Raw genomic sequence first — 17,457 nt, 5'->3', positions numbered from 1 at the left:
ATCTGCATTTCATTTGACGTTTAACCTATGGATTTGACAGTTGAAATCGAGTGGATTTCGTAAATGTAAACCAAGCACAAGTCGTAATTTCAGCAGCGTTGCGCATGTGCAACCAATGTTCAAAACCAAACAGTACCTTAAACGGTGTTTGTATAAGAGCTTTCTGTCGGGTTAACCTTCTTTATGAGGATTTATTTGACAGTTGCGCTATGAAATTTACATTTGAAGTGGTTTTATTAAGTCCGGGAAAGTGCAAACGGGGTATTACGATAAGGGGCTGGATACTTGTTCTATGAAAAATATTTTCCTTTATAATTTTTTCATTTGACATTTATTTCCTTTATAATTTGTTTCATTTCACATTTTCATAGAAAGTCCATATTTACATTGTCTAGGTCCACACTAGAGTAAATTTCATTAAAAAGTTTCATGAAATTAGGCGTTCTTAGGTCGAATTCCCTACAATAATTTTATGATTTAGCTCTACAATGGAACTCGATCTAGAAACGCATAATTTCATGAAGTTTTTTCAATGAAATTACTGTTGTGTGGACCGGGACATTTGGAATTTTTCAGTTTGTCGGTGAGAGAGGGTGCTGAGAGGCAAAGGTTACCATATGCATCACCTCTCTCTCCATCAAACTGACAATTGCCGCAAGGAAAATTGCCTAATGTAAATATGGACAAAGAGAATTGAGCTCCATGATACAATAATCTGGAGGTAGGTCAATAAATGTTGTAATAAAAATGTTCATTCCGATTGAGTTTTAATATGTTTAAAATATTTTGTCATATTTTTCGAAAAAACACACATACAGTAATCAAAACTCACAGTCGAACAACCTTTAAAAATGAATAACATCGTTATTTATAGCAGATATTGCAGAAACAAGTGCATTAATTTAATGGATAGTGCTTTGTTACCTTTTAATAAATCCACTCGATTTCAACTGTCAGCTCCTTTGCGTATACGTCAAATGAAAACTCATCTGAAACCAATTGGATTTCATTTGACGTTTAAGCAATGAATTTGACAGCTGAAATCGAGTGGATTTCGTAAATATAAACGTAGCATAGCATGGCACAATTACACAGGTAGTGGTATCACACCAGCTGTTCGAATATAAAAAGTCAAATCCCTTTATAAAAAAAAAATATTTTTGCTGTAATTTCCCTAACAACATAAAGAACATTTTGACAGTTCTTTCACTGAGAGTTTGCAAATTCTTGCTGGACAAATTTCTTCTAGCAAACACTAGTAATTCTTCTTCTTCCTGAAAACAATCTGTTTTTAGTTTTTCGTTGATTTATGTTTGTGAAAAATAAAAACAATTTTATTGTGGAAATAACATAGTCCAATTGTTTTTTTTTTTTTTATGGAGAACAAATTTGTAAAGTGGAAAAATACTTTTTGTTTCATTTTCTTTTTATTTTTAATAAAATACAACGTATTTGCTTCCTTTATTTTCGGACAAATTGCAAGCAGCTGATTGCTTGCTGGTTTTTGCGCGGAAGGTGTCTGTTTACTTTTTACAATTTTCTAGCAAAAGAGAATAAAACCCCTTGCTCTCTGAGAAAGTTCTTGCTGGGAAAGTAACCAGACAGACTTATATTCAAAATTGTACGATTCCACTACCTGGGAAATTGTGCCATGTTGGATAGAGAATATTTAAGAATAATTACATGAAACAAAAAATATTTTAACTAGTTCCATCATTTAAGGGTAGATGACGATATAAAACGAAAACCTGTTTTATGGATTATTAATCTTATGAAGGCGAGTATATGGTATATTATCAATCATATACGAAAGGGAGTAAGTAATGAAACCAAAACCGCGGAAACGCTTGGTTTTGGGATCCGTCATTACAACAAAATCTGCAATGTTATCCCATTTTCCAAAATGCCTTTTCTTGAATAGGATCGTTAGTATTTAACGTATATGCCTGAAATTTTGCAAGAGTATGTATTTTAGTCTTGTGTATTAGATTCAATCAAAAAACTAATTTTGACATTTTTGGAGATACGAATTCGGGCATTTATGGTAACGATATTAAAAATCCATTGATAAATACAAATCTAAAGGAAACCCTGCCTAGCCGAAATTATACTAGACAGAAGCATTTTTCATTTATATGATCTTACTCGTACCAATACTTAAAGCTCATTTTTTGTTTGTTTATAGCGATATACGAGTATGTATCTTTTATTGCATTTAATTATAAAAACGACTGTTCAGCACTTTTACAATTAAATAATCGTGTGACCGCAATATATGTATGTACGACAATTATTATTGCATTTCGAATGTAAAATTGAGCATAAGTTTTACAATTTATTATATGTACAGAAGTTCTTCTAGGTACATACATATTTAGATAAGCTTTCACATTTTATATAACGGTCAAATTGCTAATATTGTTCTAATAAGTGTTATAAATTTTCAAAATTAGTACAAGTGAAAGTTTTAAAAAATTGTTTTTATTTCGAATGTAATTGAATTTTATAAGCCCCTTTTTAATTAATTTATATTTCAATTTAACTGTTTTTTACAGTATAAAATACAAAAATTACCCATGCTTCCTGGATCATTCGTTTTGCAACATCCAAATTACCCTGGTGATTTTGTCCAATTTCAGCTATAAAATAAACTTTCTGACCATCCCGATGAAGTAGAGACTGACCAAGCTGTAAGCCGACCATCGTCAATTTGTATGCGTCACTTGTTTAATAGTCATTCAAACACTAAAACAGTTTATTAATTGAAACTAATTGAATCTAATCTCGGTGGATCGCTTTACAGAGAGTATAGGAGTTAAATTGCTACTCAATTAATGATGAACAGTTGCTGTAAAATGTGCGAAATGTGCCAGAATGAAATCTCATCTGCATTTCATTTGACGTTTAACCTATGGATTTGACAGTTGAAATCGAGTGGATTTCGTAAATGTAAACCAAGCACAAGTCGTAATTTCAGCAGCGTTGCCCATGTGCAACCAATGTTCAAAACCAAACAGTACCTTAAACGGTGTTTGTATAAGAGCTTTCTGTCGGGTTAACCTTCTTTATGAGGATTTATTTGACAGTTGCGCTATGAAATTTACATTTGAAGTGGTTTTATTAAGTCCGGGAAAGTGCAAACGGGGTATTACGATAAGGGGCTGGATACTTGTTCTATGAAAAATATTTTCCTTTATAATTTTTTCATTTGACATTTATTTCCTTTATAATTTGTTTCATTTCACATTTTCATAGAAAGTCCATATTTACATTGTCTAGGTCCACACTAGAGTAAATTTCATTAAAAAGTTTCATGAAATTAGGCGTTCTTAGGTCGAATTCCCTACAATAATTTTATGATTTAGCTCTACAATGGAACTCGATCTAGAAACGCATAATTTCATGAAGTTTTTTCAATGAAATTACTGTTGTGTGGACCGGGACATTTGGAATTTTTCAGTTTGTCGGTGAGAGAGGGTGCTGAGAGGCAAAGGTTACCATATGCATCACCTCTCTCTCCATCAAACTGACAATTGCCGCAAGGAAAATTGCCTAATGTAAATATGGACAAAGAGAATTGAGCTCCATGATACAATAATCTGGAGGTAGGTCAATAAATGTTGTAATAAAAATGTTCATTCCGATTGAGTTTTAATATGTTTAAAATATTTTGTCATATTTTTCGAAAAAACACACATACAGTAATCAAAACTCACAGTCGAACAACCTTTAAAAATGAATAACATCGTTATTTATAGCAGATATTGCAGAAACAAGTGCATTAATTTAATGGATAGTGCTTTGTTACCTTTTAATAAATCCACTCGATTTCAACTGTCAGTTCCTTTGCGTATACGTCAAATGAAAACTCATCTGAAACCAATTGGATTTCATTTGACGTTTAAGCAATGAATTTGACAGCTGAAATCGAGTGGATTTCGTAAATATAAACGTAGCATAGCATGGCACAATTACACAGGTAGTGGTATCACACCAGCTGTTCGAATATAAAAAGTCAAATCCCTTTATAAAAAAAAATATTTTTGCTGTAATTTCCCTAACAACATAAAGAACATTTTGACAGTTCTTTCACTGAGAGTTTGCAAATTCTTGCTGGACAAATTTCTTCTAGCAAACACTAGTAATTCTTCTTCTTCCTGAAAACAATCTGTTTTTAGTTTTTCGTTGATTTATGTTTGTGAAAAATAAAAACAATTTTATTGTGGAAATAACATAGTCCAATTGTTTTTTTTTTTATGGAGAACAAATTTGTAAAGTGGAAAAATACTTTTTGTTTCATTTTCTTTTTATTTTTAATAAAATACAACGTATTTGCTTCCTTTATTTTCGGACAAATTGCAAGCAGCTGATTGCTTTCTGGTTTTTGCGCGGAAGGTGTCTGTTTACTTTTTACAATTTTCTAGCAAAAGAGAATAAAACCCCTTGCTCTCTGAGAAAGTTCTTGCTGGGAAAGTAACCAGACAGACTTATATTCAAAATTGTACGATTCCACTACCTGGGAAATTGTGCCATGTTGGATAGAGAATATTTAAGAATAATTACATGAAACAAAAAATATTTTAACTAGTTCCATCATTTAAGGGTAGATGACGTTTACAGTCGAGGCAAAATTCATATTCGAACTCCTTATGCCCGTAATTTCTAGCCCTAGGTAACCGGGTAGGTAGCTACCTATTAGTTATCTTTACCTACGCGTTTGGTAATTTCTACGTGTCATTTACCGAGACATGTAAATTTTGAAAACATGTGGTAACATTGGTGATTTTCATTCATGATTTCGTAAAAACATTGCCACATATAAGTGTTTTACAATTTTTAACACATTGGCAACGATCAACCAGGCAAAATCTTTGGTGTAAGTAGCACGGGCGTTTTCGAACCGGTAACGTACCTATGAATGAAATTATGAAATTTTGCTTACACAGGGGATTACTATGAACTCATAGATAACTTCGTGTAGAAATTACGGGCATTAATGTACTACATTTTTTTTTTTGAAGTATGCGAAGAATGACTTTTTTTGTACCTGAATATCCTTGCGGAAGCCTCTGATGCTCAAAAACATAACATTTAGTAAATTAAACGTTGGATTTTTTACAAATTGAATTGATATTGATGATATAGTAAATTTTCTACACAACTAAGCAATATTGTTCAAGAAATTAACAGTAATGGCAAATTTTGGATGGATATTGCTACAAATAGCTAATCTTATAGCTGGTTTATATTGTTACGGAATTAGATTTAACTAATCTCCGTGTAGACGTTGTTTTATTCCCCGATACGATTTGTAACAAATAAAACAGGGTTCGTTTTAGATTACGTTTCTACAATGCTTTATTTACTTTATTGCACTTATTCAGAACCGACTTTAATTACAAAGCACACAGCAAGTCTCTAGTTAGCACGCAGCTCTTATTTAACCGATCTGTTCAGTTCAACGCTTAAAACACAACTCACTCGTCATTGCCAGTTCCCCTGTATTTATATCCCAAAGTCTCCCTGTTCGAGAGTCCTCTAGAAAATGTCTGGCAACTCCTCGAATATGTACAACGAACACACAGACGCACATTCGCACTAAGCGAACAACCAGACTCACATACATGGGGGATGATCAATGACGTAATTACAACACAAATAAACACAAAGAAAAGAAGTGACAAACTAAACAATAATTACATGACTATGGCAAAACAAAATAAAAGCACATTAATGAAAGGTAAAGTAACATCTAGAATAATGAAGAGAGTTCTACATGGTAGTTGTTGTTGCTTAAATAAAGTAACTGCGTAATAAAAACATTACGTTACAATTCAAATTTTTAAATTAACGGAAATTAAACTAACTAACTTAAACCTATCAGTTACATTCGTAACAATATTTATGCTCCGAAATCCACTGGATGTCACGAAATCCTGAAATACACCCCGTTGTCTACACTTATTTTTAGTTGATTTCAAACATATCCAATAATCAAGGTATATGCATATGTGCAGCTGATTGAACATGAATTTTCAAAAAAAGTTTTTGCAAATTTACCCCCAGTTTATGTATTTCGAAACGAAAATGTGTGCGCATGAAACACACCCAAACTTTAGTTTTTGAAAGATATTTCCTTTGCTTTTGCTTCACAACAAAAAATCAAATTTGAAAAACACACTCAAATTTGGTAGTTTTTCTTACGCATTCATTTTCTTATCGACATACATAAACAGGCCCTTAATTTGTCGTTAAAAATATACGACAATATACAAATTTACTGCTTTATTTCGAAAATAATCGTAAAATTGTGAATATTAACATATGTCATAATAAAATAAATAAAATATCGTTGAAGCATCATAATTAGAAATTTTGATTGATAAAGTTGTGTTGCAGAACTTGCAAAATAGTACGACTTGCACAATTTTTTCCGGTTTTGTGCTAGAAATGCTTTCCCGTGCTAAACTCGCACTTCTCTTGAAACACGCACATATCATGGTACAATAAAGTAGAGGTAGGCCAGGCCAGGTAGGCCTGCAGCCATGGCTTAAAACGTCAAATGGCATGGTATAATAATAATGGTAGATATACCTGAATAGCTTTCACGTATTACAAAAACATATGGAACTTAAGCTGGAAACACATACAACGTTTGGGTAAAGTTTTGTGTCGTTTTGGTCGTTTTTACACTGTTGGGCATGATGCCGAAAAATTCAAATTCATTTGAAATATATGCCGACAAACAGATAAACGCTGGACTTTGGTGTCGTCGTCGCCCTGTTGTTGTTGTTTTTTCTCGACGCCCAACGCAAAACTTTAATCAAACGTTGTATCTGTTTTCAGCTTTAAAGCTTCACTTTTTATATGTTAAAAGTGCCATATAGTGTAAAAACATTTCTTTTGCTAGGCTCCAGAATATTCTTGTTGGAAAAGTGTTCCAAAAATAGCAAAAGTTCTTCCCAAACTTATGACAGTGAAAAAATGTCATTCACTTATTTTCTACTTGACAAGTTTGGCTAATCCGACATCGTGATTGCTGGTATCCGATTTGCAGATAAATGTCAGCAGAATTTTTACAAAAATTGCAATTTTTACATTCCCGTACTTTTGGAACAAACTTTAATTAATATCAATATTTGATAAATCGTTCATTCGTAAATTTTGCTAAAAAAAAAATCAACAAGTTTATTTTGCCACGCGAATACACATTTTTTGTCGTTGTTTTCAATTTTAAGATATAGTATTACAGCAGAAGTTTTTTGTTGGAACAATTCAGCGATGCATCTACCTTTATAATTGCATAATGTCAAAAATAGTACAAAATGTCAACCCTGCTTTTGACAGATTAGGCCATAAAAAGAAAAAATTGTAATCAGCTGTTAGCTGTGGCCTACCTTTACTTTATTCTACCATGCACATATGATAGCAGCAGTGTTATCAACTTTTATTTAAACTTTTCATTCATAATTTTGCAAATTAACGTTGCCGTCTGTCTAGGGTATAATATTACCGATTTTTGTCGGCAACTCATAAAATGTGTTAGAGAATCGCACTACTGGTAACAATTTCTAAAAGAAACATAACATTTCAATTTTCTTCATTTATATCACCGTTTAATAGAACAAGAAAAGGTAACAGCAATTCTCATCTGACTGAACTGGGTTGTAATGTTAGTGTCAAATTCCATACGACATTTTATATATTTATTTCTATGTTCGATGTATATTAGAGATATATATTTTTTTAAGAAAAAATATATTCTTCAGAAAAAAAAAACTATTTCCCATAAAGACTTCTTCATACAAATGACATGTAACCTCCTCCAAGTCCGAACGACGTGCCGCACACTAAAACACCGCTTATAGAGGCGGTACAGCATTTGTTAATATGGTGTGGTATTTTGATAAGTTTGAAAAAATAAAACCCTAATAAACATGTGTTTTTTGATTTCAAAAACAAGAGATTGAAACTGCTTCTCCTTTTTCAATGAATTTCCAGCGACCTGAAACATATTTGCAAGAATTATACTTTCTGCGAGGAATTATGCATTTAGTGGAATGATATGGAAACATTCAAATTGAAAATCTAACGAGTTTTCATTTATGTTTTCCAAAATATTCAATCAAATCCTTATTTTGTTTACATTTTTATTTGACACTAACGTTACAAACAAAAACAAATTCCTATGTGGTTGTTCTTGAGTTCTATTTGTTGTAGTACGTCCTTTACCTGGTTTGTTCTAACGTGGTTTTTAATTTTGTTTTATATGCGAGCGCATTTTTCGTTTTTGCTTTGCTTTATTGTCAATTAATCATACTGGAAAACACAACTTTTGTTTCATCCGATTTTTTTTTTGTGTTTCTAACTCAAATCGGCGAGTTATTTTCGAATCCGGTCTTGGTTTTTTCATAAGATCTTGTTTTGAGATATCGCTCAAAATCGTTTTTTAAGAGTTTTGTTATTCTCGGATACAAACAAATATTTATTTTGTGGTTTTTCGACACGTATATATCAAGGAGAGCTGTATGCTCGATACAAACAGTTTTTGCAGTAACTATGGTGAAAATTTATATAAAAATATGGATGACATACAGCCGACTTTGTAAAAATTGCGTATTTATAGCAATTTAAGCAGTAACTACGTCATCAGTCCAGTATACAAATATATGACATAAAGTTCATAGCGTCCATGATTCGGCCATTACTTAAAAATCATCAAAAAGACTGCTATATATATCTCGTTAGCAGTCTTCATGATGGTTTTTTAGCGTACCGCCAGAGTACGTAAAAATACTTTATGAAACATTTCCAATGGTTTCGTTTCGTATTTTCTATAGGAACACTACAAAACGAAACATAACCCACGTTGAGCGAACTCGCTGTTATGTTTCGTTTTGTTTACATTCGTGAGTGCGAAAAAAACAATAGGGAAAAGTTCTTAATTCCACAACAACAGATAGAAAACGAAAAAGTTCAAAACACATGGACGATTCAATGAATGATTGATTCGTTTGGTGGTTGAAAACATCAATCACATCAACCGTAGTATGTTCAGAATGTTGATGTGTCTGAGTGTGGCATTGATCATTTCGCAAATGTTTGCCAAAAATTCTTTTTGTTTCGGTGGTGAATGAAACAACTCGGCAAAGCATAGCTGAAGTACATTTCAGTAACCGTACGGTTTTCGTATTTTTGCATTGAAAAGTTTGTGTTTTTGTTTTGTTTTGAGAGCGAAACGATTCCAAGAAACTGAAAAGTTTATGACTTTGTGTGATTGGTACGGGAATCGTTTTGTTTGTTTGCGTTCATTGGGTACCACCGTGATGCAATGGTATGCACACACGCCTTGCACGCTGAAGGTCGTGAGATGGATTTCCCGGCCAGGCGACATCAAATTTTCAACGGTTGCAAAATACCCCTCATTAATGCAGGTGACATTTTCTGAGTATTTCAGCCATGTAAAACTTCTCTACATGTGGTGTCTTAAGACACGCCGTTTCGGACTCGGCGATAAACAGTATGTCCCATATCAATGAGCTAATATGAATCGGGGAGCACTCATTGATATGAGAGAAGTCTCCCTTGTCCCACCTGGGATGTTTGTAGCCCAATTATTATTAGTTCTTATTATTATTGTTTTACAAAAAATAATGAATTCATTTTATTTATTCTAGTATATTTTGCAATGGCTTGCATTTTTATTGAATCTTGTAATCGGTAGTATTCATAAAATACATACGTTCCATTTATGTGGAGAAAAACGCTTTGGGCATATGTGCGTATTTATGCCTGGGCTTATTGAGTACAACACCACCCCAACACTCGCTTGCCGCTTCTGGGATGTTTGTGGAACAATTAAGTATATTATTTTATTAAGTACATAAAAATACTTTCTTTAACGAAGCTATTTTTTTAAATTTTGAAAGATTTTTTTTGTCAGTCCACTCTTTTGTAAAAATTAATATTTTTAAATTCCGTCGTCTAAAGTCTAGGTTATTAGGTACATAATAAGCCAATAGATGTGTGATGATCCGTCCAGTCGTTTTCGAGATCGAAATGGTTGATCCCTACACATTTCTTCAAAAGACAAACAAGAGTGTATACATTTCGGAGAATTTGTTATAAAATAAAGAAATAAAAACTTAAGTTGCGAACATATTTGCGGTAATTCACGAGACAGACATTTTTAATGGAGCGGTGTTGGAGTCCATGTCGAAAGCTGAAGTAGTGATGGGAAGGCAGCATAAAAAACCTTTTTTGGCAAAATCAAATGCGCTTGGATTAAATTGAGAACGGAGGAAGTAAGCTCAAATGTGATTGAATTTAATGGAAACTTTTTTTTTTTAAATTTGTGTTTATATAATAAATTTGTGTTTATATAATAAATATAATAAAGTTCTTTGTTTTCTTGTTTTACACAAATAATAAATGCCTTTTATTTATTTTGGGATATTTTGCAATGGCTTGCATTTTTATTGCATCTTTACACTGATTAAACATGCAATCCGAAGAATGAATATAAATTCAATCCAAAGCACTGCATCTTAAGCCGTGATTTGGATCGAAAATTGAATGCATCCTAGCTGTGTGCTGTGGAAGCAAAAGGGAGTGCTTCCTAGCTGCGCGCTCTCTTGTAAAATTCATAAGTGAATTCATAGGAAAAGATGTACTCCAACGGCAATTGTTCTGTACACTTGTACTGATTAAACTGCATCCACGGATGCAAAATTTTTGCTGGGCTGTATTAAATTCGATTATATAAACGTACCATGGTTTAATAAGAAAGGTTAGCCAAAGCTTTATGTCAATTTAATTTTTTTTCATTCGAGTATGCCTAAAACTTCAAAACAAAATAAACAAACTGTGTATGTGTGTGTGGTGTTTGAATAATATGCCAAACAATTTTAAAAACAATCGAATTCAATGATTTTTAAAATTGTTTTTAGACCATTTGTATGGAAGAAATTGGTAAGATTTGCATTGAAACAATCAGTTTATCATATTCACAACTCGATTATGTGGAGAAAACTTAACTCTTCATTCATTTTTCACGTTTTTTATAAAATGCTCAAAAAATACATTGTAAACAAACCCACTTGTTGCTTTTATTTTGAAGTTTTAAGAATTGAAGAAAAACAAGGGTTCTATAGATTTTTTCATTTAAATCTACCTCTTTACTTATACCATGAAACGTACTATAATAAGGTGATAGATTTATGTGTAGTTGTATAGATTTATATATAGATAGGTGAATAATTTTTGTACGTCGCGACGTAATTTAGAGGTAGTTTACACTATCTATCAATGTCATATGACACGAAAAAAAAATCCATATCTACCCACGGAGGCAATGTGGAGACGTAGTTTTTTACATTTTTGCTGGTGTGGGCCCACAGAGTAAATGGCGTAAGGAAAATCTAGAATATTGAAAATATTAGCGAATATATAACGATGGAAAATTTCATGTCATATGACATTTACATTTAGTGTAAACTACCCCTTATTAGGTATAGCTGTCAGATTTTGGCCTGTTCCCGTACTTTATAAAGTGGTAAAAGTCGTAAAAGTTGTAAAAGTCGTAAACGATTTTCATATAAATTTTGTGTACGGGAACGCAAAATGTGTAAAAGTAGTAAAAATTGTAAAAACTTTTTAGTTCTGGAACAATAAAAAAATTGGCATTTTAGGGGTAACAATCGTCAAATCGTCAAGATGCCGATAAATCGGCAAATTTGGCATCACTGCCTATTAGTTGAAACGGAGCGTTTTTATTTTTGATGTTGTATAGCGTGCTCCCAGAATCATCACTGTGTTTGCAACCCCATTTTAGTTGTCAGTCCAAATTTTCATAGTTTTTGCGAGTTTTTAGACATCGTCTGAATTTTGGAAAAAGTCTAAAAATTAATAAATTAAAGAAGAAAACAATGGTGCGAGGTGGCATTCGTGGTGGCCGTCCAATGCGTGGTCCAATACGACCTCCATTTAAGAAAACATTTGTACCAAGACATCCCTTCGATTTAACACTAGCTGAAGTTGTTTTTCCTAAAGTGTCGACGGCGATTGACGATGCGCCACTTACCGCAGTAAGTACTTTTTATGTGTACACCATTGAAAACGAAAATAATATTTTTGGATGTTTTTTCATAGGCTTTGTTGAAAAGGAATCAGGATCTTAGTCCAACACCTGCCGAACAAACTGCGGTAGGTAATTTGGTTTCTAAAGTTCAGGCTGTATTGGATAACTTGATCGTGGCACCGGGAGATTTTGATAAATGTGTAAGTTAATTTTTTTTTTGTTATTTTTAGCAGAAACAACCCTCGTATACAGTTTGCGGCATAAATAGAATACTCTCCCACCTGGCGGAAAAATCTGGAAAAATTACCACAGGTAGATTTTGTCCTGATCACAAATATATAAACTTTTCCGGGGCGAAATCCACACTTCCCGAGATATGGGCCTCTTAAGTTCCAAAAATTCCCTTGTTAAAGTAAGAAAAAAATTTAAATTAAAAAAAATGTTTTCGTGCCCTAAATTGCCTCCTGTCCATAGGAGAAATCTTAAATCTACTTAGGAAAGACCTATAATTTAAAAAAAAAATTGGAACTCCTTTCCTTTACCACTTGGACGTCAATTTCTTTCACCCTAAATACGCACAACAATTTACAAAGGAGTTATAAAACAGGCAATTCCAGTAGTGAGAAGCATTTTCAGATATCCCGAGTGGAAATTTCATCACGATTTTATAAACTTTTGTACACTTCGAGTCATCAAAACTTCAATTTTTAAAATAAATGCGGATATCCTGAAGGGGCCTTCATAACATACAGTGGTAAATATTCTCTAAACTGTATGGGAATGACTTATGTGTAAAATATGCGAGTAAAGAAGACAGCACGCTTCCAAAAATAAACTTGTTGAAAGAAAAAAGCAAGCTTCGTTAGGCATTACACCTGAGTATTTAAAGAATCCTTGCCAAAGCCAGATATACGGGTGTATCCTTAATCAGGAAAGATATACTTTTACTGAATATTAATGAAAGTACTTCGTGTTGAATATAGAGTGAATATGCATCGATATTCTAATACAATCTTTCTGTATTCCCAAGTTTTTAAGGGGGGTTCTATTCAAATGAGCCACATTTTTAACTTCAATTTTTGACTTTGTTTTCCTTGCATAATTCTTATACAAATTGGATTTGAATGCAAATGAATTACTAAGTTTACTCCAAACACATGAAGCAAAATATAATAAAACTTAAAAACTTCATATCTTGTATAATTCGGAAAAAATAGAGGTTGAAAAAATTTTTGCAGGGGGGTTCTATTCAAGTGAGCGGCAGTGTATATAATTCAGCGCATTTTTAATAGCTCTAATGCATTTGTTTTGCATATGAACAAATAATTTTTACATATTCAAAAAAGTATTTACATATGCAAGTTAAATTTACATATTCCATATTTACTCAAAAATTGGCATAAATCCAAGGATGCATTTTCTATTTTTTCTACGACTTCTACTTTATCTTCTGTCAAATGTTCATGTTGATATCTCTAAAACTCAACGAGTTATAGCTTGTAGGTACTTCCACGATATATTTTTTTACATATGAGTTGTCACCTTTTATATATATATACAAAATGTATCATTTGAAGTACCTATTATTAAGCAAAGGAAGTCGAATTTCAATCGGCAACTTAAAACGCATTTTTCTCGAAAATGCCTTTTTGAGATGTGTCACTCTTTGAGTAAATGAGCAATATGTTCAATTTATGCAAATATGTAAAAATCTGCACATTAATGGGGTTATACTCATTATTTTTGATCCTAAGCACTTATGTATTTGCACAGAATACCGATGTATACTTTTGTGAATAATAAATTACATATCTTTTTTCTTTTAATGTTGCAGCAACTTGAAGAAGTACGCCAAGTTGGTTCATTTAAGAAGGGGACAATGTTGACAGGCAATAATGTTGCAGACATAGTAGTTATTATGAAATCTATACCTACTAAAGAAGCCTGTGAGGAACTTGCTAAAAAGGTTGAGAATGATCTCAAGAATTCGATGAAAACTGAAGTATTAACTAAAGCGGATAAAATTGTTACCACTCATCATGATCGCGGATTTGATATATACAATTCGCAGGCTAAAGTCCGTATATTAATAACAACAATTCCACCAAACATAAGAAAAAATGAGGCAAATATGTTCCCAGATGCTAAGGTAATGCACGGACATCTTGCGGCAATAAGGCATACACGTTGGTTTGAAGAAAACGCCCACCATTCTTCAATAAAGGTGCTAATTCGCATATTAAAGGACCTTACAAAACGTTTCGAAGCATTCTCCCCGTTGTCTCCATGGATGTTGGATTTAATGGCTCATCTAACTATCATGAACAATCCATCCAGGCAAGCTTTGCCTATTAACTTGGCGTTTAGACGAGTTTTTCAATTATTATCGGCCGGTCTTTTCCTACCCGGTTCCGCCGGTATCACTGACCCCTGCGAACCTGGCCACAATCGTGTCCATACTGCCATGACCTTAGAAGAACAAGATTCTTGTTGTATGACTGCTCAAACTCTTCTACGTGTTTTGGCCCATGGTGGATATAAACAAATATTGGGTATTGAGGGCAACTCGAATATAGTCAAGGAAATGTCTGTGTGGAATGGAGTTGTCGTCTCTCCATTAGAACGTGTCTACGAAAAACCAGCCGATAAAAAGGATGGCGATGGAGACGAAGATATGGAAACAGTTGAGAACGATAATGTTATGGATGAAGACTCTGCCGATCAATGAAGAGTCACTAGATTGTAGTAATATCTCATAAACATAGCGTTAGAAGAAATAAAAATATGCATCTTCATATTATTTATTATTTGTTTTTCAATTATAAACTTTGCACTTGCACCTAAAACAAGTATATGGGAAAAAAATATGTCACTTATTTTGCAGATATTCTATGGAATGACCATCTTAAATGAGGCCTGTTTTATAGAATCTGTTAGATGTAAATACGGCTATACATTTCGTAATTCTTTTGGCTTTCCCGTACTTTATTAACTGGTAAAAGTTAGGCTGATTTCATAAATGCAGTGTGATTTGACGCATCACATCGACATTGTCGCGACTTCATAAATGCTGCATATCTTTTTATTGACATCGTCGCGACTTCATAAATGTCCCGCGACACGTCACATTGCGCTGTAATTGACAAATTTGTGCAGTTTTACCACTTGGACTGCACAATAATTGACATTGCTTTAGTACTGTTATGCGAACTGATATTTGCGAAGAAAACAAGAAAAATACATAAGAAACAAAAATGGCGGATTTGTGGCAATTATTTAATATAATACATTTATTTTCAAAAATTGTTAAAATTTTTATATGTGATTTTTATATATAATCTAGTGATAAAAGACGGAGTCACGAAAGAAGAAAGTTAATGTTGGAAGTTCGTTTGAGACATGAGAAAGAATAAAAAAGGAATACACTTTGGGAACAGATAATGGGGAAAATTAAGCAAATTGACCCAACAATTCTACTTAGCATAGACGAATAAATAAAGTGTTTCGTAAACATAATTGTTTATAAATGTACGATTTGAATCAAGATTATTGGCACTCAATTCGAAAGTGCTATTCAATAATAACCCAAATATTTCATTCATCGTTAAAACCGAATGTTACAATAAGTAAACATAGTAAAGCAATGTGTGCGTTCATAAATGCAGCAAAATGACATGTCACTTTTTTGACAACGTCAGTGTTGGCAATCATATTTGATTCGTCTTTTACGATTTTGTCAATGTCTGCAATGTATAAACTTCATTTATGAAGTCAGCCTTACACAAGTCGTAAAAATGGTAAACGAATTTCATATAAAAATTGTGTTGGGGAACGCAAAGGTGGTAAAAAATGTTAAAAAAAAAACTTTTTAGTTCTGGAACAGAGCATTTGTGAACATTGGTTATTTTCTAAGAACTTCTTACTTTTTTATGTAAATGCTCATACCGGGGTTCTTGGCATATGATCTTAAATTACACGTTATTATACGATGACCAACGAGATGTGCGATCTGTATATAACAACTGTTTACGTCTCTTGTTAGACCAATTTTAGAACTTGGCTGCGATGTATGAATATTAATTCCACATTATTATTACACTGTTGGGTGTTAATACCAAAAGGTTCAAAAAAGTTGAAAACACAACAAACGGTTGAGTAAAGTTATGCACTAAGGCGTTATAACCACTTGGGTTATAGTCAAATTTAAACAAATCTATTTTTATACCCTCAGCCTTTAGGCTAGAAAGGGTATATACACTTTCATACGGGCAAAATGTGCCTCATCGAAATAATGGTTTTAGACCCCAAGTATGTTTGGACGAAATGTGTTTCAGACAATTTGGAGTCGATTTAGCAATGTCCGTCCGTCTGTCTGGCTGGCTGGTGCGCACGATAACTCTCGAACGGATGAACCGATTCGGTTCAAATTTTGGATTTCGTAATATTTTGTCCAAACTTAGTTTAAGTTCGAAGATGAGCTATATCGGTCCACTCCTTCCGGTACCTCCCCCACAAAAGTTCCAAAATGTTCGGAAAATTTATGGGCACGATAACTCTTGAAGGGAGTAACCGATTTGGTCCATACTTTGCACATCGTGAAATTTCTACCAGACTTAGATGAGGTTCCAATATGGACTCAATCGGCCCACTCCTTCGGGTACCTCCCACACAAAATTTCGGATAAGTTCAGTTTAGGACCTGCTCTCGAATCGCTTTGATTTTTGTTGCAACAACTTGTATTCACTTCCCCCAATACGGCGGTACAAGTTTCATCAGGGGCAAGTTCACATTCCCTGAGAAAATGGCCGGAAAGGTGCAAAAAGCCCCTATGACACCTTGTGTAGTGGTTGGAGCGCAAGTTAACTTTCGAACGGATCTGTCGATTCGGTCCAAAATTTGGCCTTCGTAATATTTTATCAAAACATAGTTTAAATTCGAAGATGGGCTATATCGGTCCACTCCTTCAGGTACCTCCCCCACAAAACATCAAAAATGTTCGGAAAAATTTGCGCACGATAAATCTTGAAGGGAGTGACCGATGTAATCCATACTTTGCACATCCTAATATATCGAATATGGATTATATTTGTCTACTCCTTCTGGTATTTCTCACACAAAATTTCGGATAAGTTCACTGCTCTCGAATCACTTTGATTTTTGTTGAAGCGATTTGCATTCGCTACCTCCATTACGACAGTAAAAGTTTTTTCAGGGGCAAGTCCATATTTCTTGGGAAAACAGCCCTAGGCCACCATACTTTGGATCTCCTAATATTTTATTAAAATTTAGTTTAACTTATAAAATGGCCCATATCGGTCGTCCCTAAGGGTACGTGCCCTACAAAAGTTCAACATTTGTGTCTTAGTGCAGTTAATTGC

General features: G+C 33.4%; 1 protein-coding gene across 1 annotated transcript; it reads left to right on the top strand.

Moving 5' to 3' along the window:
• Positions 1–11,662: 11,662 nt before the first annotated feature.
• Positions 11,663–14,879, top strand: LOC141406247 (interleukin enhancer-binding factor 2 homolog). The gene is made up of 3 exons (XM_073991476.1): positions 11,663–12,086; positions 12,151–12,279; positions 13,914–14,879. Exons 1-3 carry the CDS (start codon positions 11,928–11,930, stop codon positions 14,805–14,807), a joined length of 1,182 nt encoding a protein of 393 aa, XP_073847577.1. The 5' UTR covers positions 11,663–11,927; the 3' UTR covers positions 14,808–14,879.
• Positions 14,880–17,457: the final 2,578 nt, after the last annotated feature.

Source organism: Musca autumnalis, unplaced genomic scaffold (assembly GCF_047663935.1).
Source record: "Musca autumnalis isolate F117 unplaced genomic scaffold, ASM4766393v1 scaffold_1, whole genome shotgun sequence".
NCBI lineage: Eukaryota > Metazoa > Arthropoda > Insecta > Diptera > Muscidae > Musca > Musca autumnalis.
Note: the sequence above shows the minus strand (reverse complement) of the source record. Positions and strands in the feature narration are given on the sequence as shown.

Coding starts and splice junctions, on each gene's coding strand:
- LOC141406247 (XM_073991476.1), top strand. CDS start 11,928: ATGGTGCGAGGTGGCATTCGTGGTGGCCGTCCAATGCGTGGTCCAATA. Junction 12,087..12,150: donor ACGATGCGCCACTTACCGCA/GTAAGTACTTTT, acceptor GTTTTTTCATAG/GCTTTGTTGAAAAGGAATCA. Junction 12,280..13,913: donor CGGGAGATTTTGATAAATGT/GTAAGTTAATTT, acceptor TTAATGTTGCAG/CAACTTGAAGAAGTACGCCA.